This window comes from Rutilus rutilus (genome assembly GCF_951802725.1).
Source record: "Rutilus rutilus genome assembly, chromosome: 12".
NCBI lineage: Eukaryota > Metazoa > Chordata > Actinopteri > Cypriniformes > Leuciscidae > Rutilus > Rutilus rutilus.
In genome coordinates, this window is record NC_140217.1 from 18,668,051 (window position 1) to 18,688,797 (window position 20,747).

General features: G+C 41.6%; 1 protein-coding gene across 3 annotated transcripts in view; it reads left to right on the forward strand.

The window, feature by feature from the left end:
- Window positions 1-20,747, forward strand: part of LOC311301522 (SEC14-like protein 1) — a 176,240-nt gene that overhangs the window by 135,033 nt on the left and 20,460 nt on the right. For all 3 annotated transcript variants that reach the window (XM_084426722.1, XM_084426720.1, XM_084426721.1), the window contains exons 9-15: window positions 9,317-9,405; window positions 10,326-10,396; window positions 12,896-13,067; window positions 13,355-13,489; window positions 14,142-14,276; window positions 14,488-14,739; window positions 15,060-15,238. In XM_084426722.1, coding sequence (XP_084282848.1) covers window positions 9,317-9,405; window positions 10,326-10,396; window positions 12,896-13,067; window positions 13,355-13,489; window positions 14,142-14,276; window positions 14,488-14,739; window positions 15,060-15,238 — 1,033 coding nt within the window. The remainder of the gene's footprint in view (window positions 1-9,316; window positions 9,406-10,325; window positions 10,397-12,895; window positions 13,068-13,354; window positions 13,490-14,141; window positions 14,277-14,487; window positions 14,740-15,059; window positions 15,239-20,747) is intronic.

Here is a 20,747-nt window from a genome sequence, read left to right on the forward strand (position 1 = left end):
GACTGACCTCAATTTCTCAAACATTTCCCAGTTCCCTGATCAGGTGACTGGAAATATCAATATTGCAGCAAACGAGCCTGTTTTAATACACGCACGCCTGCAAGCAAACGCCGAAGAAAACATGTTGACGCTCTCTTATATGCTCGTGCATCTGAAAGCCTTTGTGTTCCCCCCCTGTGGCTCAGTGGTGGAATCTTAGGTTTTTCGCACGAGAGACCGGTGTTCTATCCCGGTCTAACGGCAGATATATTATGCCGCCAATGCTTCGCTCTGTCAGTTCCCTGAAAGGCGGCTGCAGATGTGCACTTTGCAGCCAACGAGCGCGTTGTACAACCCGCTCGCCTGCACCCAAACACCGTTTCTATGGTTCCCGTGCGTCACTGGCGAAAGGAGAAAAGAGTGTTTTTAGTCCCGCTGCGGCCGGGCCGTCTTCCATTTCTCACACATTTCTCATTCCCCTCTGAAGTTCAGGCGACTGGAAATGTCAATATTGCAGTGAGCAAGCCTGTTGTAAAACACGCACGCCTGCAAACAAACGCCAGCATGTTGACGCTCTCTGTTACTATGGCAACTTCTCGCTCGTTCAGTTCCAGTAAATGCGACTGTTCCAGTGTATTCTGCAGTAAACAAGTCGGCGACACAGCCCGCTTGCCTGCACACAAACGCCGCTTTTACGGCTACCCAGATAAATCCCATAAGAGTGTATTTTCTGGTGTCCCGGCCACGGCCGATGGTGTTATGAGTGTAGACAAAATGCCCACTGCCCAGTGCTCATTCCTACACACAAACACAGCCCGTCACACAGGGCTCGCGCACATGAAATCGACCCAGATCGATTGCCCATTAAACGTGGTAAATGTGCCCAGTGCCCACAAACACTACGTTCTGCATGTCTCAAGGTTTCTGTAAAAACGAAACCAACGTGCATTCGCTCTGCCCAGGCGGACAATGCTCTCAGTGTTGCAAATGTGCCCGCTATCCCGCGCCCACATTCACACATAGACATGACAGGTCCTACGGGACTCGCCCAGCCCTACCCCTCTCGGTTGACCACCGCAGAGGAGTCGAGCGCGGGCAATTTGCCCGCTGTTATCAGCGCGCCCCCTGCCTCGAATGTCATAAGTGCGACGCTTATGTTGCAGCACACCAAAGCCCCTTTGTCGCTGAGCGACCAGAGCGCGTTCCGCATTCAACCCCTAGCCATTCGTGCAGATGCATGGGCAAGGCTACCCGGGGTTTCGAAGTGGGTGCTAGACATTATAGAAAGAGGCTATTCGCTACAGTTTCGCCGACGCCCTCGCCGCTATGCGACGCGCGTCGAAACTACGGTAAAAACAGAAGTAGCACACCTACTTCGAGCCGAAATTTTGAAACTGTTGAGCAAAGGGGCCATAGAGCCTTTATCTCAAGCTCAGAGCGAAGGAGGGCTATACAGCAGATACTTCCTGGTACTGAAAAAAGACGGGGGTCTCAGACCCATACTAGATCTAAGGCATCTGAACAGAGTGCTTGCGAAGCGACAGTTCAGAATGCTCACGACCAGAAAAATCCTCGCGCAGATTCGCCGAGGAGATTGGTTTGTGTCAATAGACTCTGAAAGACGCGTATTTTCAAATACAGATAGCGTCACGTCACAGCCGATATTTGAGATTCGCCTTCGAGGGCCAGGCATATCAGTACACAGTCCTACCGTTCAGCTTGTCCCTAGCACCCCGTACATTTACGATGTACATGGACGCAGCGCTCACACCCCTCAGACTACAGGGCATGCGAGTATTGAACTACTTGGACGATTGGCTGATTCTAGCTCAATCTCACTCGGAGCTCATAGAGCACAGGACCATTTTACTCGATCACCTCGAGAATCTGGGTCTCAGAGTCAATTGGGCGAAGAGTTCTCTGTCCCCCAGACAGATAATATCTTTTCTGGGCACAGAACTGGACTCGCTGTCTATGATAGCGCGACTGTCACCACAACGCGTACTGGACATTCAGCGCGCAGCGAGCTCTTTCCGCTGCGGCGCATCGGTCCCGCTCAGGAAATTTCAGAGGATGCTAGGTCTCATGGCCTCAGCATCATCAGTACTTCAGCTGGGCTTGCTTCACATGCGCCCGCTACAGTTCTGGCTGAAAGCGCGAGTACCGCGCCGAGCGTGGGCTTCCGGTCTGCTTCGTCTCAAGGTCAATCAGAAATGCATCGCAGCTCTGAAACCTTGGAAAGCAAACGACTGGTACCGATCAGGTGTAAGCCTGGGGACTTCCTCGAGTGTGAGGGTGGTGTCTACGGATGCATCCACCTCGGGATGGGGAGCGCTGCTCGAGGGCAAACCGTTCTTCGGCCAATGGTCAGAACGGGAGAAGCTTCTGCACATAAACTGCCTCGAAATGTTGGCAGTAGACAACGCGCTAACGCGTTTTTGTCCCCAAATAAGAGGACACCACGTCCTGGTCCGCTCGTACAATATGTCAGTGGTGTCCTACATAAATCGCCAGGGCGGCCTCAGGTCCCGAAACCTGCACAGGCTGACAGAACGCCTCCTGGTGTGGGCTCAGCGCAACCTGCTCTCGCTGAGAGCAGCGCACGTGCCAGGGCTCCTAAACGTAGGACCGGACAGACTGTCCAGGAACATGTTCCGACAGGCGAGTGGTCTCTACACCCACAGACAGTCCAGCTGCTGTGGAAGAAATTCGGCAGAGCGGAAGTAGACCTGTTTGCGTCTCAAGAAAACGCTCACTGTCTGGAATTTTTCTCCAAGAGCAGGCTCATGTATGGCTCATGTATGGCCCCGCCGCCCGCTCTATGCCTTTCCTCCCGTCTCTCTCCTGCCTCAGGTGATAGAACGGATCAGGGAAGAAGGATGCTCAGTGCTACTCGTAGCGCCGTTCTGGAAAAACCAACCCTGGTTCCCAGTTCTGATGCAGCTAGCGAGCACTGCCCCATGGCCAGTGCCAGTGAGGAGGGACCTCCTCTCTCAGGCCAAGGGCTCGATTTGGCATCCTCGCCCAGAGCTGTGGTCCCTTCATGTTTGGGCCATCAACGGGTACCCGATGACCTCCCAAAGGGAGTGTTAAACACGATCACGCAGGCTAGAGCCCCGTCTACGCGACGGCTCTACTCCTCGAAATGGTCAGTGTTCTCCAGCTGGTGCACAGCTCGTGGCGTGTCACCCCCAGACTGTGGGGTGACGGAGGTTCTCTCCTTCCTACAGGAGCTGTTGGATAAGAACAGGACCCCTTCCACGCTCAAAGTTTATGTTGCGGCCATAGCAGCGTTCTCGAAAACAACGCTTGGTCAGTCAATAGGAAGGAACGATTTAGTCATCCGCTTCCTTAGAGGAGCTAAGAGACTGAATCCTCCCAGACCTCCCTCAATCCCTGCATGGGACCTTTCTACGGTGCTGGAAGCCATGAAAGGTGACCCATTCGAGCCTTTACAGACGATTGATCTTAAACACCTGTCTTTCAAGACAGTGTTTCTTCTGGCTCTCGCTTCAGTGAAGCGCATAGGGGACTTACACGCGCTCTCAGTAAGCGCGACGTGCATGGAGTTTGGGCCTAATGACTCAAGAGTTATACTCAAACCTAGGCACGGTTATGTTCCAAAATCCCTCAACACACCGTTTAGGGCGCAGGTCATTTCCCTGTCAGCCCTACTGGTCTCTGACGAGGAAGGAGACGCGAGCTTCCTTTGCCCAGTCAGGGCATTAAGAGCTTATGTGTCTCGCTCATCTGTCTTCAGACAGACGGAGCAGCTCTTTGTTTCGTTCAGCAGACGTTCCAAGGGACTAGCCGCGTCGAAACAGAGCCTATCCAGATGGATAGTTGACGCCATTGCGCTGGCGTACACTTCCAAGGGCATACAGTGCCCGTTGGGTGACAGAGCGCACTCCACGAGAAGCATGGCTTCATCGTGGGCCTGGTCAAGTGGGATTGCCTTGCAAGATATATGTATGGCGGCAGGCTGGGCCTCCCCGTCTACATTTATAAGGTTTTATAACCTAGAGGTTCCCGCCTTGCAGGCCAGGCTGTTGTCGGTCTAAATAAACCAGTACTGTCTGTTCTGATGCTATCGGTTCAGAATACTGTGTCTGCTGAGCACTGCTCGCTGATCGACCATAAAATGTTATGGGCAAATTGAATAAGACCCACAATTTTCCATCAGTTCAGGCCGAACTCCACCCTGTCTGTATGATGTAATTTTGCGTCTGAGGGACGCTGCTATATGTGGAAGAGCGCGGCTCCGCCCCTCCCTCTTCCCGGACTCCCTGTGAGTTGCCTTGGTGATTGTGCACTATATGAACCCCGGGCTTTCGCCCTTGGGTCTTTGGTGTCAGATCCCAGCACGCACAGCGTTTTACATTGGGTCCCCTAGCGTAAGATACTTACGCAGTACGAGAGACCTCTCGTAAGAGAACGTACTCGGTTACTAACGTAACCTCGGTTCTCTCTAGAAGAGTTCGCTTCGGCGATAAAAAAACAGATATCAGCTGCCTGCGAGCCGGATTTATAGGCCTAAGCCACGCCCGTTTCGGCGGGACGTGACGCAGCGGGCGCGAAGCACCCTCATTGGGTCTGACGTCACGCTAGGCCTCGCTCGATAGGCTGCTGCAGTTGCCGCAGAACAGCCAATAGGCACGCGAGCCGTCTTGCCTATGTCTGTATGCTGCCGCAACGCGTTTTACAATAATACAAAATTAAGGATAATTTTTTGGCTTCAATATCTCGCGGAAAAGGGATTTTCCCCCGAGCGTAAGATACTTACGCAGTACTCGTTCCCTCTTCTAGAGAGAACCGAGGTTAAGTTAGTAACCGAATACGTTTTGGGGCAGTCAAGTCAGCTTCATTTATATAGCGCTTTTAACAATATAGATTGTTTCAAAGCAGCGTTACAGTTATAATAGGAGATTAAAGTAACCGATATTGTTTTGGCTTTACAGCAGCTCTAGAATAAAGTTATTGTCCAGCTAAAGTTAGTTTTTGATTGATTCACTTCCGTTGCAAAGATCATTAGCTTTAAGCATTAACTTAAGGGCCGCTTACACTACACCGTTTTAACTGAAAACAGAAAACTTTTAATGTGTTCTAGCCGCTCAATTGCACGATGCAGTTTTTGGTGGCTCAAGAACGCAAACTTTGAAATAGGTTTCAAGGTGCAAGTTTACATTTAATTTTTTTTTTTTTTATCTCTGTGTAAACTTCAAAAACAGTTGCGATATCCAACCATCTCCATTGACATTGTATTGCGTGAAGCTGCCTCCTTGTCATTTCTGACTTATAACAAAAAACAAAACAATGTCTAAAAGCTGCTATGTGACAAGGGTGTACATCAAACAAGCTATATAACCCAGACCTAAGTTTTAAGTTTTTCAGAACTAATCGTCTGTATCCACTTTTGTGTAACGTTTTTTGGAGTCGGCTGCTCATAAAAACGTAGTTCTGGGTTTTTAACCCTCTGATGGTCTTCGTTTGTGTCCACACTCGTGTTCTTTGGGGTCCCCAGAGACCCCAGACAATAACATGTAATTTTGTAACAGTATAATAGTTTTTTTTTTTTTTTTTACAAATGTAATTTTACTGTTTATTAATGGTTTTATTGTGTTTTTTGTAGGATTTATGATATATTTTAAATTTATATAAATAAATTACAAAATGTTTTTTTTTTTTTTATAGGTTTTTATACAAAAATAGCTTTTATGTAAAATTCACTTTATAAAAGACCCCAATTTCTAAATGGCTTAGTGTAAAATTTTTGCCCATATTTTGGAAAATGTAGTTTTAAAGTAAAAAAAATTCATTTTAGCCACTAGATGGCTATAGAACTCCATTATATGCTATTTGCTATTTGACTAACTGAAAGATATCTTTTCACAAGTTTTTCCAGTTGGAATCATATCTAAATATTATGAAATCACAATTAAAACAACAAAAATGACTTTTTTGTCTAAGTTTAGCATTTTTTGTACTGATTTTTTTTTCCAATATTGTTACATTATGATTAGAATCAAACCTAAAAAAGATAAAAGTTGAGTTTTTAGAGTTTATCATTTATTTCAATCTTCTTTTTTTTCATATAATTATACAAATGTAATCTACACTTCAGTTACTAACTGTCAGGAACAGTTATGTACAGTTATATTATATATTGAGTACAAATACATGACATGAACATCAAAATGCAATGAACTGAACAGCATAACAAATGAGCAAATAAAGCAGTAACTTCTCTCTCTCTCTCTCTCTCTCTCTCTCTCTCTCTCTCTCTCTCTCTCTCTCTCTCTCTCTCTCTCTCTCTCTCTCTGTGTATGTGAGTGTGTGTGTGTGTGTGTGTGTGTGTGTTCACATTGTCGATGTGTCAGTGTCACCAAATGTATTTTTGTGGTGGTTCCACATTTTGGACTATTTTATGTGACAAATTATAAGAGAGCAGTTTTTATAGTCTCACAAATGTATTCCTCTGTGTGTGTGTGCGCATGATAATTTTACATTGTGAATGTTTTTAGCACTGTTTTTATGTCTGTCTATCTGTGTTCTGCATTTTTTTCTGATTTTGATGATGAATTTTGTCTTTTTTTCTTCATTTTTTACATTTTTCTGTTTTGTTTTTTTTCCAGTAAATTTTTGTTTTTACTTTGACAAAAAAGTCATTTTTATTGTTAGAATTGTGATTTCATAATATTTAGATATGAATCCAACTGGAAAAACTTGTGAAAAGATACCTTTCAGTTAGTCAAATAGCATATAGTGGAGCTCTATAGCCATCTAGTGGCTAAAATAAAAAGAATTTACTTTTAAAACTACATTTTCGAAAATATGGGCAAAATTTTTACACTAAACCATGTCAAATTATCCATGTTATCCCCATAAATGAAATTTAGAAATTTGGGTCTTTTATAAAGTGAATTTCACATAAAAAACTGGTTTTGTATAAAAACCTATTTAAAAAAAACATTTTTAATCTATTTATATAAATTTAAAATATATCATAAATCCTCCAAAAACTGCACAAATGTGGAGTAAAAACATTAATAAACAGAGTAAAATTACATTTAAACGTACACTGTCATTTTTTTTCGCTGCTAGGGGTCGCTAACCTCTTACAATAACAAAGGCGTAGTTTGATGACGCAACACTTGCTAAGAATTATGGATCTTGTCGTCAACGTCAAGCCGACCGATCTAATAATGTTTATGGATGAGTAAATACATCGATGTTTTTATCATGACTGTGATATGAAGCAGGTCGGCATTACCTAACTACATGCAAGTGCAGAATTACAACTCACAGGTCAGTTTATTAGACAAATTAAACTTGTGAGGTAACGCAGCGCTGTTTCACTTGGTCTAACATTACACTATCACACTAAACTGCATTTGAATGTATTGAAATGTATGTGTTAGTTTGTCTGTATGAGACTAGCAGTAAGCTAGATCAACATTAGAATAACATACAGATCATATTCTAACATTTTATCATTGTTGAACTATATAACATTGATTAGTTTTATGTAAATGTGCTCACCTGTTTAATAAAGTACATGTAGGAGCGGTCGAAGTCTCGGACGTGGAGCTCTCAGCATCTCGAAAACACAGCGCTGATATTGATTCTTGTTTTAGTTCTCCTTTTTTTTTATCCAAAGTCTGCTTGCCATGGTCCATAATGTTTGAACGAAACAACAACAGCGTGCAAATAGACATTGCGAACTACACAGTTGTCCACGTCTGTCGCCTTGGTTACTATCAGAGGGCTCTGGTTGCTATGGCAGTACGAGCGGAAACCAGGGATAACGCGGATATGCATTGGCGGCGACAAAACGGAAATAAAGAACGTTTATTCGAATTAAATTACAAATTTCTTCTGGTTTGAAAGTTGTTGGAAACAGTCGGGATAATGTAAGTACACAACAAAAAAATATATATAACATAGATATAGTGATTTTTGCTATTTTTAAAGCAAAAAAGTTACATATTGTACCTTAAAAAAAAAAAAAAAAAAACTATTATTGTTACAAAATTACATGTTATTGCCTGGGGTCTCTGGGGACCCCAAAGACCACGAAAGTCGCTATTTTTTTCACGCTAACATAAAAACAGATATCATTACAATTTTTTATATTTTTTATTGTAGATCTAGAAAGGGTTGAGAGCCGTACAAAGTTTCATGCCATTTGGACAAACATTTTTTTTTTATTCAGCAAAAGTCATTTGCGGGTCAAAAAGACCCTGAAGACCATCAGAGGGTTAAGCTTGTTTGCTGTACACCCTGTCATATAGCAGCTTTTAGACATTTTGTTTTTTGTATAAGTCAGAAATGACAAGTAGGCAGCTTCACGCAATACAAAGTCGATGGATCGATCGATGGATGAACCTTTCAGTCAGGTATGTGACTTAAAGGGAACTACAAGAAAGAATGTGAGGACAAAAGATATATTGCTCATGTCTGTGTGACAAGTATTCACTGAGTTTTGTTTGTTTAGAGACGTGCTTCAGAAAAAAAAAGTTCACGGAGAGGCAGAGAGCACACCCTGCCTGTTTTCTTTATTTTACAAAAGCACAATGTTTTGTTTTAATTGTAAGTGGACACATACAAAAGTAGACCTTTTTCATTTTCAGATGATGTTTTTTTTTTTGTCTGTATGACCATAAATTGAGTATTTTAAGTCTAATTTGCTACTATGTGAAGAAAATCCAGCAAAACGTGGTGGCGCGTGTGTTGACCCCTAAGGGTTAATTGCTCATTGTTGCAGTTGGTCTGATGCTTCCAGCCATGATGACCTGATTTATCGCACCTTCTTTGTGCTTGCCGCCTTAATTGCTGCTTGCAGCTATATTTGTTAATATAATTTTTTTAATTAATTTTTTAATCTTCATTCACAAGTGAAAATGTCACAATTGCAGCCTTACTGAGCAATGTTTCAAACCTTCCCTTTTGTGCCACCTGCTGGTGATTTGGTGAACGAGTGTCACAGGTAACTGGGTTGTATTTAATAGTCATTTTGGTTAATTAACTACTGTATATAATTTCATGTTCAGCAATAAATTAACATCCAGTAATGCACACAGTGAAACACTGCAATTAAATCGATTAACAGAAAGAACTTTTTCTCAAATGGTCTGTTTACAAGATAGCTCCACTAACAGAGAATGTGTTTACCTGTGAGAAGTGAAAGACAGAACTTGTTTGCACTTGTTTATACATTTTTACAGTTACATTTTTCAGCAGAACATGTCATGGTGTTGTGGTTTGGCACTATATGATGGTGATGTAGTAGGGTGTATTGTATTTCTACATTCTTAAACACTTGTGTTTCTTTCTATAGATGGCCGGCCTCTGTACATCCTACGCCTAGGACATATGGACACTAAAGGACTGGTTCGAGCACTTGGAGAAGAATCCCTCCTTAGACATGTTAGAGATTCAATACCCACATTTTTTCTTTACTACATTCAAAAGCATAATATTGTATTTTTAACTCCACTACATTTCATAAAAACATGTAGTTCCTCATTATTTTGAACTGAAGAAATCTTAACCTGCCCTGAGACGAGATAGCGCTGTCCGATTGGTAAATTAGCTGATTCTTCAAATAACCTGTTAAATTGGTTTGCAAATCCTACTGAACGATTCGTTTGAGAATTGGGCTGATCCATTTGCATTTGTTCTCAAGTCAACAACTCACTGATTCAAATTATTCAGTCAGAGCAAATCTCTAGTTAACAATTCAGTGAATTCACAAATCTTCCCCGCTGCTGTAGCAGTTTCAAATTATTTTAAACTAGTATGTTTGCATAGCGTTCTTCTTAAAATTGTAACACGTTTTGCCCTATGTGACATCTGTTTTTATATTATGTTTATATTTGTCAACACATTTTGTTTTTCCAAATTTTTATATACTATGTTATATTTTGTTATTCTTACTTACACGCATGAGTTATTAGTAATTATTAGTATTAATTATCAGAGTATGACAAGTTTTGGCAGTAAAATAAAGTTTTCTTACTTTCAGATCAGTACTGAACTGTATCCTATTTAAGCTCTATCTGTGCGTCAAGAACATTATATCCCCACCTCAACCTCAGCAGTAGAATGGAGTATATAAAATTGCAAAATAAATAAATATACATCAATCAGTACTTTTTAATTTTAATACTCAAGCACATTAAAAATCAAGTACTTTTGTGCTTTTACTTAAGTAAAATTAAAAAGGAGTTCTTAATGCTGGAGTAATATATCATTAGGATATCTGTACTTTTACTCATGTACTTGATTTGTGTACTAATTCAATTCATATGGATCTAAACAAAATAACAACATTTGTGAATGTTTAGGTGCTGTCTATCAATGAAGAGGGTCTGCGACGCTGCGAGGAGAACACTAAAGTCTTTGGTCGGCCAATTAGGTACTGACAGTACTGACACATTTGCCCTCTGTAACCATAAAGTTACTATTAAAAATATAGCTGCAAGCAGCCATTATCGGGGCCAAGCAGAATAAGACAAGACATGCCAACATGTCTGAAAGTGTCAGACCAACTGCAACAATGAGCAATTAAAGACATTTAAAGAGGATTTTAGGCAAAATGCCTGACAAATCATAGAAACGGTAAATAAAAATATGATTTAATGGATTATCACTTTCGACCAATAGGTGGGGCAGTTACAAAACTGATGTGATGTGGTCATAGTGAAGTGACAATGACACATATAAAGTTTGGTGTCAATATATCAAGGCATTGCAGTTTCGTCAATCGACACGAAATCCATAACTTTTAGTCGGGACGGTCTGGAGATGATACGATTTGATTTTGGTGAAAATCGGACAAACGGTGTAGGAGGAGTTCGAAAAGTAGGTTTTGAATGAAAATCAAGATGGCGGACAGGAAGTTCGGCCAAATAAGGAAAACTTGGTATCTATGTTCTCGGCTTGACCCAAGGAATCTATTAAGACCAGTGGCATTTCAATAGGCAGCTTTCTTCAAAAGTTATTAGCATTTTTAGAAATTTTGTTATAACTTTTGACCGAAAGGTGGCGCTGTCTCAAAATATGTTGGGTACTTTCAGGGGATGGTGTTGATGGCACATTCTGAGTTTCATTAAATTACACCAATGCATTTGTTTAGTATAGCATTTTATTTCACAAAACTGTATTGAAGTCAATGGGAATTTCATGTTTTGTTCTGTTATAGCGCCACCAAGAGGCTAAGTCCCACCATTTTTTTATATGTCCTCAAAGTGAGCCCATACATATTTGTGTCAAGTTTGGTGAAAATATCTCAATTCGCTTCGGAGTTATAGACATTTATATGAAAAAACACGTAAAATATGACTGACACATGACTTTGATTGGATTTTACAACCCCTTACTATCAATATTTTCGCATTTGGGCATTGATAGTAAGCTATCGACCTATGTTTCCAAACTTCTGACGGTGGTTTCGTCTCGATCGGACTAGCGGTTTCGAAGATATAGCCAAATGTTTTTTAAGCGCTAAATCACAACGCTACATAAACTGTAAGGCGAAACCTAGCATGTTTGGTATCGTTGGACTCGGCAAGGATTCATGAGTCTAATGAGATGAGTCTCGTGAAAATAAGTCGTCCACACCCAAAGTTATAAGCATTTGAAAAAAAAATTCACCAATAGGTGGCGCTGTTTCGAAACTTCTCACGCTCCTTCAGGGCATCGTGCTGATGACCCATACCAAGTTTCGTAACAATCCGTTTATGCGTTCTTAAAATACAGCATTTTAGCACATAATTCAAAATGGCCGATATAGTAAAATTGGATATCAGTCGACTCAGCATGTTGCCCTGAATCTAATGAGACCAATTTTATGATTTTTAGACAAACTGTTCAGAAGTTATAAGCAAAAATAGCCATTTTTCATATCTCCGGACCAGTAGGTGGCGCTGCGCCGAAACGCAGCTTGTAGCCTCAGGTCATGCTTGTGACGATATGTACCAAGTTTGGTCTGAATCCGATAAAGCGTTGCGGAGATACAGCCTTACATCTGTTTTCGCAAGCGCTACGTAAAATTTGTTCGTGGGTTTATCGAAAACGGTTTGACGAATCAACTTGAATTCCATAACTTTTTGTCGCCATGGTCTGTAGATGATCTGGTTCAATTTTAGTGAAAATCGGAGCAACGGCCTAGGAGGAGTTCGAAAAAGTAGGTTTTTCGGAAAATTCAAGTTGGCGGAAAAATTTTCATGACAGAAAATGACGTCATAGGGTGCAATCGAATCGGCTTGAGCATTCAAAGGACAAAAGAATTTTGTTGATTGGCCTTACGGTTCAAAAGTTATTAGCATAAACATGAGTGCAACTTTGGACAGTTGGTGGTGCTAGAGGGATTGGTTTTAAGACACCAAATTTGCTATGGTGACTTTTCAGACTGTCCTTTATCAGTGTGCCAAATTTCATAACTTTCCAGCAATCGGTTCTATGGGCTGCCATAGACTCCCAGAGCGGAAGAAGAAGTAGGAAGAATAATAATAAGAACGGGAACAGATACAATAGGTGCTTGGCCCCTAATAATTGGCATTTATACCATGCGGCTAAGGTCCTTACAGCCTACATTACAATAGCAAATTAACCAAAACCCACAAATACACTGACCAAGCAAACAAATGACAAACAATTGGATAAAAATTATGAACAAGTTCTATGCCTTTCCTACCAAATGACCATTTATTATCTATTGAAAGCACTTTATCCCGCTCTCTCTCTCTCTGCATGCACACACTGTACAGACAGACAAACACTTGCTGACCGAAACATAAATGTACAAAAAATTGTTATCAGCGGTGCCCTGCAATTTTCTTTTTAGTTCACAAATGAAAAGCTAAGTGACATTTTTCAGTGGTGAGATGGTAATTCACATTTTCTCATTCTGTAGTTGCTGGACATGTTTGGTTGATCTTGAGGGGCTCAATATGAGGCATCTGTGGCGCCCTGGAGTCAAAGCTCTACTGAGGATTATTGAGGTAGTGGAGGCCAATTACCCTGAGACTCTAGGCCGTCTGCTCATCCTCAGAGCTCCCAGAGTTTTTCCTGTCTTGTGGACGCTGGTGAGGGACACCACTGTTTGCTTTTGCTGCTTCTCTCCTCAACTAGAGATGGGGGATGGTCTTTTAACATGACATGAATGCCAAATTTATTTGTTCATGTTAAGCACTGTGCCTTATCAAACCCCCCCCCCCCCCCCCCCCCATATACACAGTCCTAATATGAAAATAATTGCTTGAAGTCATAGCCTCTCATTTAGAAAGTAAATGAGTCACCTGATTATTCGTAGCATGAGTTAACCCAAAAGGAAGCATATTATGTATCTATTAACTCCCATCTGTGTTTACAGGTGAGCCCTTTCATTGATGAGAATACACGAAAGAAGTTTCTGATCTATGCGGGAAATGACTACCAGGGCCCTGGTGGTCTTGTAGACTACATTGATAAAGAGATCATCCCTGACTTCCTTGGAGGAGAGTGTATGGTATGTAGTTTTTTTTCCTTACGCTTTACGAGTGAATGGTACCTATTCAGTCCTGTTTGCTCCCACTAAGGGTGTCTTCACACTTGTAGTTTGGTTCGCTTGGTTTGTTTGGTCTGGACGAAAAAAAAAAAACCTTTAGTCGTGGTCCGCTTAGCGTTCACATTAGCATTTTTCACACCGAACCTAAAGGGATAGGTACATGTTTACAACCTGATTGGCCGGCTTTTATTACGTATTTTTCGTGATGGAACTTACTGAACATCCAGAACAATGCTGTGTGCTGGGCATATGATGGTATTTTGGCATATGACCAGCTGAGAACTCGTGAAGAGATGTGTAAGAACACGGAGTCCCTCCATCACACACACAAACGACGATCTGCTGTGTAATGAACTGTGATGGGCATCATCGTGACTATGACGAGAGAAAAAAGGTATGCCTAAGCATTCTGTCCTTTTTAGGGTCAAATGAACCGCACTAACGAAGCAATCGCACCAGAGTTTCTTTTAATCAAACCAAACATGCCAAGTGTTAACACACCCTAAGATCTGTATGCATGCATTCAAACTGAGCTATTATCTGTGTTGACTTACCTTAGTATGGTTTTAGTAGCTTATTGAACTAAAGTATTGACACTGTGAAATATGTGCAGTGTGAAGTGCCAGAGGGTGGCATGGTGCCCAAGTCCCTGTACAGAACTGCAGAGGAACTGGAGAATGATGAAATCAGGCTGTGGACGGAGACTATTTACCAGAGTGCCAGCATCTTTAAAGGAGCGCCACATGAGGTGAGGCTCTATTAGAAACTATTTTATTTGGGTTGTGTTTGGTGCATTTGCAAAATATGATCACCTCATCTAAGATTTTTTACAAAACTGGATTTCAGTCTGAGAAAACACAACATTGGTCACATTTTGAATGAGTGCCACCTACTGAACAGTATTAAAGCTACACATTTAGTTAAAGAGCACAATTTCCTTTTTATATCTCTTCCTTAAGATATTGATTGAGATCATCGATGCCTCCTCAGTCATCACTTGGGACTTTGATGTATGTAAAGGTGATGTGATCTTCAATATCTACCACTCTAAACGAGCTCCACAGCCGCCAAGGAAAGATCCGCTGGCTACCCATGGCATTACCTCTCCTGCAGGCAACAATATGCAGCTTATCGATAAATCCTGGCTGCTCGGACAGGACTACAGCATTGTGGAGTCACCACTTACCTGCAAAGAGGGAGAAAGTGTGCAGGTATGTCACATACAATCAGCATCCAGTATGCTGATTCCATCAGTTTCCATAGTAAAGAAGTTTATAGTGGTCATACCATACTTTGTTTCTGTACCTTTAAGACTTCTATGTAAATTCTATGTCAAGCATAATTACATTTCTCATAATATTTTCTCAAAAAATGATATGACCTTTAAAAATGTTAAATAATTTAAAACAATTTCATTGTTAAAAGTTCTGTCTAAGGTGGTGGATGATTGTTATTAAAGCCATTGTCATGTCATCTTGTTTTTTCTTCCCTTGTTTCAATCTTTCTGCCAACATGTGTACACACCCTTTAGGGTTCACATGTGACTAGATGGCCAGGTTTCTATATTTTGCAATGGAAGTTCCACTCTATGCCAGCATGTGCCACCACAAACCTACCTAGGGTGGACGATGTTCTGGCTACTCTGCAGGTGTCCTCTCACAAGTGTAAAGTCATGTACTACACTGAGGTTCTAGGCTCAGAAGATTTCAGGTAAACTTTCTGAAGAGCTTTGAATTGTGTGATATCTGTTTAATTAGGGATGCACCTATATGAAAATGTTGGCAGATACGATAATTATTTATATTTGGAAAGGCCGATAACCGATATGTTGGCCGATAAATTTAACCTGTTAAGCGTTGCCAGTGCGTCGGCGCACTGAAGCGTTATTTATTTATTTAATTCAAAATTACTATCAGATTTAATGTTATACCTTGACAAACTATACATAATTAAAAAGATATAATACTCAAGTTTCAGTATTTGACCACTATTGTATTCTGAGAAACTCATAGTGACAGTTATGTCTTAATTTGTGTCAGGAGTTATGAAATGAAAAAATGAGTTGATACGAATGATATGAATTATGCGCGTCAGCCGCTTTCATTCATAAAAAACTCCGTGCTGTCGTCATGACAGCGATACACAAAACAACGTGCCTCAGGGCTTTAGCTAAAAAATGTGCAGATTTGGAGAAATATTGATAGATTCTCATAGATTTACATCATATTTCTATAGACAGGAATAATATTTATTGAATTTATACCCAAATGCGTCGATGTAATCTTTATGAACATTTGGTACTCTGATTTACTGTGTTTTTAATTCATACCAACAGCCCGAGGGCGCTACATGCACAATAATAGTCCATATATGGAACATGAAGAAGAGCCATGATCATGTGACATTCCAGGACGTTAAAAATAAAGTCATTTGACATGGTCTTGAAAAACATTGAACTAAATCCAGAGTTTTGGACTTATTATCTTCAGATTTTAAACATAAAATGTTTAGACATGTGGCTTTAGCTATAGTGCATTTCTAGATTGCTCCAGTGCCAACTTCAATTTTATTTTCATGAGGATGTTTCATAAAAAATAATTTCTAATAACTTTACAAAACTTTGAAGCTATTTATAACAATTTTTTTTCATTATGACAATAATTAATTCTACATTTACAATAAACTGCCAGGTGTCAGCTTTCAAATGAGATCATACTTGTGCTTTTAGTACAAAGGGTTCATGAACTGTATGTGTTTCAGTTTGGGTATGTCATTTCTGGGGATTTTTCAAAAGTGGGGTTGCAGCTTAACAGGTTAAATCCAAATTTGTATATAATTGTTTAGAGCAGGGGTGTCCAAACTCAGTCCTGGAGGGCCACTGTCCTGCAGAGTTTAGCTCCAACCCCAATTAAACACACCTGAACCAGATAATCAAGGTCTGATTATATGTTTCAGGTGTGTTTAATTGGGGTTGGAGCTAAACTCTGCAGGACAGTGGCCCTCCATGACTGAGTTTGGACACCCCTGGTTTAGAGCCTGATTATAAAAAACCTTGTCCCAAGCACTTGAACATAAATCATATATATACAGTAGCCTAGTTTGAACCAGTGTTAGTTTTAAAATGAATTGTACACTCCTATGGCGTATAAACTTTCTTTATCAAAAAAAAAAAAAAAAAAAAAACGTACCTTACAAATAAATAAAATAATACCTAAATAATGCCTACAAGTCATTGGACATCATTACTTGCGTATAAAGAATCAAAATGCATGTACCATGAAAAAAAAATGGATAGCCTTCCGCACGGACAATAATGATATGATTTTTAACTAAACCATATTCCTGATGAAAATAATATGAGAAAAATAAAATTGCTAGTTATAATTAATATATCAATGTTTAAAAAAAAAAAAAAAAAAAAACATCTTTAATTTATATTACTGTTTCAAATAACAGCATTGCTGTTTGAGCTGCTTGTACTGAAGCTGAAGAGCTGAATGACCACCCGGTAAACTGAAGTGCTATGTTATGCGGGTTAATTAATTCTTACGATAATTAACCGTAGTTTTATTATAGTAAAAGTGTAGTAACCATGGTTTTTGGAGAATTGATTACTATTTGTATAACCACTGTTTTACTACAAATACCATGATTAAACTATAGTGTAGATAAAACATCTAGGTTACGACTGTAACCTCTGTTCCCTGAGAACAGGGAACGAGACTCTGCGTCGATGTATTGGGGAACGCCCTCCGCGTGAACCGGTGTCTGAAAAGATATCAAATCACGGCAATCAAATTTGACCGGCGAAAGCCTATGACATCACTACTAGTGCAACCCGGAAGTAGAAAAGGGGCGCCTAGAGAACGTGTCATCCACTTTCATCTGAAGGGACTGTTCAGCAGGCATCCCAGAGGCATGGCTAACGATGCAGTGTCTCATTCCCTGTTCTCAGGGAACAGAGGTTATAGTTGTAACCTAGACGTTCCATTTCAAAAGGGAACTCGCACTGCGTTGATGACGCTATTGGGGAACGAAGTACAATCTGAGGGGAGTGCATGTCAATTATGGCTCATGACAAAACATCAGAACTGGCAGTTTCAACCTGAAACGCCAAGAAAACACTCCCCCTTCGGGTCACATACCCTACTGTATGTTTGTTACTGTACACATACCCTATTATTCCCTACTGTCACTGCCCAAGCTATAAGCCTTAAAGAGGCCTCCGAACAACGGAAGGCCTACTAAGGCCGCTCAAAGGCTTGGAACCAACAGCTTCCAAGGAAGGGGTTCCTTTAAGGGAATATGGCCAGGGGGTCCGAAAGGAGTCCCGTCCAGTCACTTTCTGAGGGGGACATGCCACCAGGGAGGCTGACCTGATAAAATCTACTGACCTAGTCTTGCCAACAACCTGTCTGTTTTCCCAAACAGAGTCTCTCACAAAACCAATAGTGAAACTGGAACATAGAGATAGGCATCCTGGAGAGTAGAACTCAGCATAGCGCTTTATAACCTTTGCAAACGAGGGGAGTAACTCTACTCAATCCTGGATCTACACAGTGTTTTAAAACATTGTGGAGGCTGGGCACTCTAAAGGGACCCTAGATAAGGGGAGCGCCTCCAGCTCTAGGGCTGATCTGGGAGGGAGGCCTCGTGAGAGTCCTTCAACCTTCTAACCAGACTTTGGATAGCTAGGAAAATAATATATATATATATATTTGACCAGGCTCTGGGCTAGAATCAGGGAGGCTCAAAGGGAGCCTACAACTTGATCTTATTTATTGCTAAAAACCCACAAGATAGTGGAACCAAATTCAAGGAGGCCTGTGAAGACCTACTACTTGATAGCTATACTTGTTAGCAGAACTAGCCTCAAATATCATAGGTGTACTCATAGAAATATTATGGGCCCAGTTTTTCCTACTTTGCATTGCCAATGGACAGTGTACTCAGCTAGAGTGCTATCAACCCTTTAAACAAGGGAAGTACAATCTTACGCTACCTGACTATCGAGGAGGCCTATAGAAAGGCCTACAATTTCAATTATCAAAAGCGTCAGCCCATGGCATGCTTAGACTCTAAGGGAGTGTACTCAAACTCGTCCCAATGGGAGGGAGTACTAAAAAGAGCCCCAGTGGTGCAGGGTGAATAGACTAGAGCTGTGGGTAGCCAAAAAAAAAAAAACCCACTAAGCCCAAGGGAAATGGAGGCCTCAACTATGAGGCCAATGACATTTTCACTTTCTGACAACGCCCAGAATATATCTGCATGGGAGGCTTAGGAATAGCCTGCTACCTATGCTATTTATTCTACCCTTAACATCCACTAGCATAATCGCCTAATGCAGAGGTGGGCCTAGGCTATACAACTCTTGTAGAAAGAGGAGGCCAGTACCAGGAAAAGAGATAAGCTGTAGATTATCTAAATCTAAAGAGCCTCTCACAAAACCAATAGTGAAACTGGAACATAGAGATAGTGAGGGGCTCGTGACGAAAAAGCTTCTAGCAGATAGTCTCCAACAAACTCCTCGTACACATGCCTAAGCCAGATATTAAGGCAGCCCGCGTGGGGATGGCACTTGCATATCCTATGTCTGAATTTCAAAGCTACAGTCTCAACAACCCTCAGAAGTGAGAGGAGACCTGCTTTACAAATACAAGGTGGCCCTGATGAGCTTATACAAAGCGGTGGCCTCAGGAGACAACCCCAAATGGGAGGAAGCCATCTCACGCTGAACTAAACCTGTTTGAAGCTCACATGTACGGTGGCTTCACTAGAGATTTCTCTATGACATGAAGCCAACCTGTACATTTCACTGGGTGACCAAGATTGGCACCACCTACTACATACACCTAACGACTATCACAAGAGGAGGCCTATGATAAGGTATGCAAGCCTACCTATAAAAACTGGAACTTCAGGGCCCTAAATTCCTATTTTAATACCTATCAAACATACCCCTTAATACTTTCTAAACAGATAACCGAGGTCTAAAGTTAAACAACCTTATAATAAAGACCAACCAAGATCATCCTGCTGCTCGTAGAGCGGCGGCCTATATGATATTCTTAAAATGAAGGCCTTCCACCCAAAAGCTAGAAAGGGCGCGCTCACTTCCAAGCCCGACTCCAGACCTTCAGAAGCATTCCATTTAATGGGAAAATATCATCATCGGTCCAGGCCTCAGGCCTGATGTAAGAAATGCCTGGGGTAAAGAAAATAGGGGGGAAAGGAAGAAGAGATGAGAGGATGGTTGTTATTCACCCTCAGAGGAAGGGGATCCTTCACTGACGCTGGGAGCGCCTGTGCTGGATCACCTCCCTCAGATCCCTCTTTCTTCCTTGAGTTACGCCTTCTCTGCGACCTACTCCTTGTAGGAGGAGGAGCGCGAGAGGCGACGCTGAACCTCTGGCCCCTCTCTCTGATCATCGAACCGGGATGGGCAACTGTGAGGGTTCAGGTTGTACCTCTTCTTCACCCTCATGAAGCACTTGCTGCTGGATCAGAGGATGTAAGAGATAACACATCCTCGTCCAGCAGCTCACCCTCGCGAGGTTCTTACGGGCGTGAGAGAGAAACACCTCTCTCAAACTCGTCAGCGAGCTCCATCTGGGAATCCCATGATCCGAGTCTCCGCAGTGCCTCAGCACGAGTGGGACCCGAACCACTGGTCCCAGATGCCTGTCCCTCTTCCCTCGAGAAGAGGGCCAGACGAGAGCAGAGTTTTCTAAGAGGGAAACTCTCACATTCTGCACAATCAGGTCTCTCAAGAGCTGATTGTGTGTGCTCTTCGCCCAAACAATAAATGCACAAGTTGTGTGTGTCATCTGGTGTCAGAAATCTGAGACACGGATCCACACACTTCTTGAAACGCTTGTCACTTGCCAATTGTTCTTACCTTTTTCAGGTGATTGCAAATCAGACAAAACAGTCCCTGAAGATGAAAAGATGATGATATGTTCTCTATGCGCCCCTTTTATACTTCTGGGTTGCACTAGTAGTGACGTCATAGGCTATGGCCGATCAAATTCGATTGCCGTGATTGGATAGCTTTTCAAACACCAGTTCATGTGGAGGGCGTTCCCCAATAGCGTCATCAACGCAGTTCAAGTTCCCTTTCGAAAGGGAGCAATGGTTAATTTGTGGTTACCAAGGTTTATTGGTTTTATTTGGTTAATTTTTGTAAGGGAATTAATTAAATCAATTAAATCAACTCAAT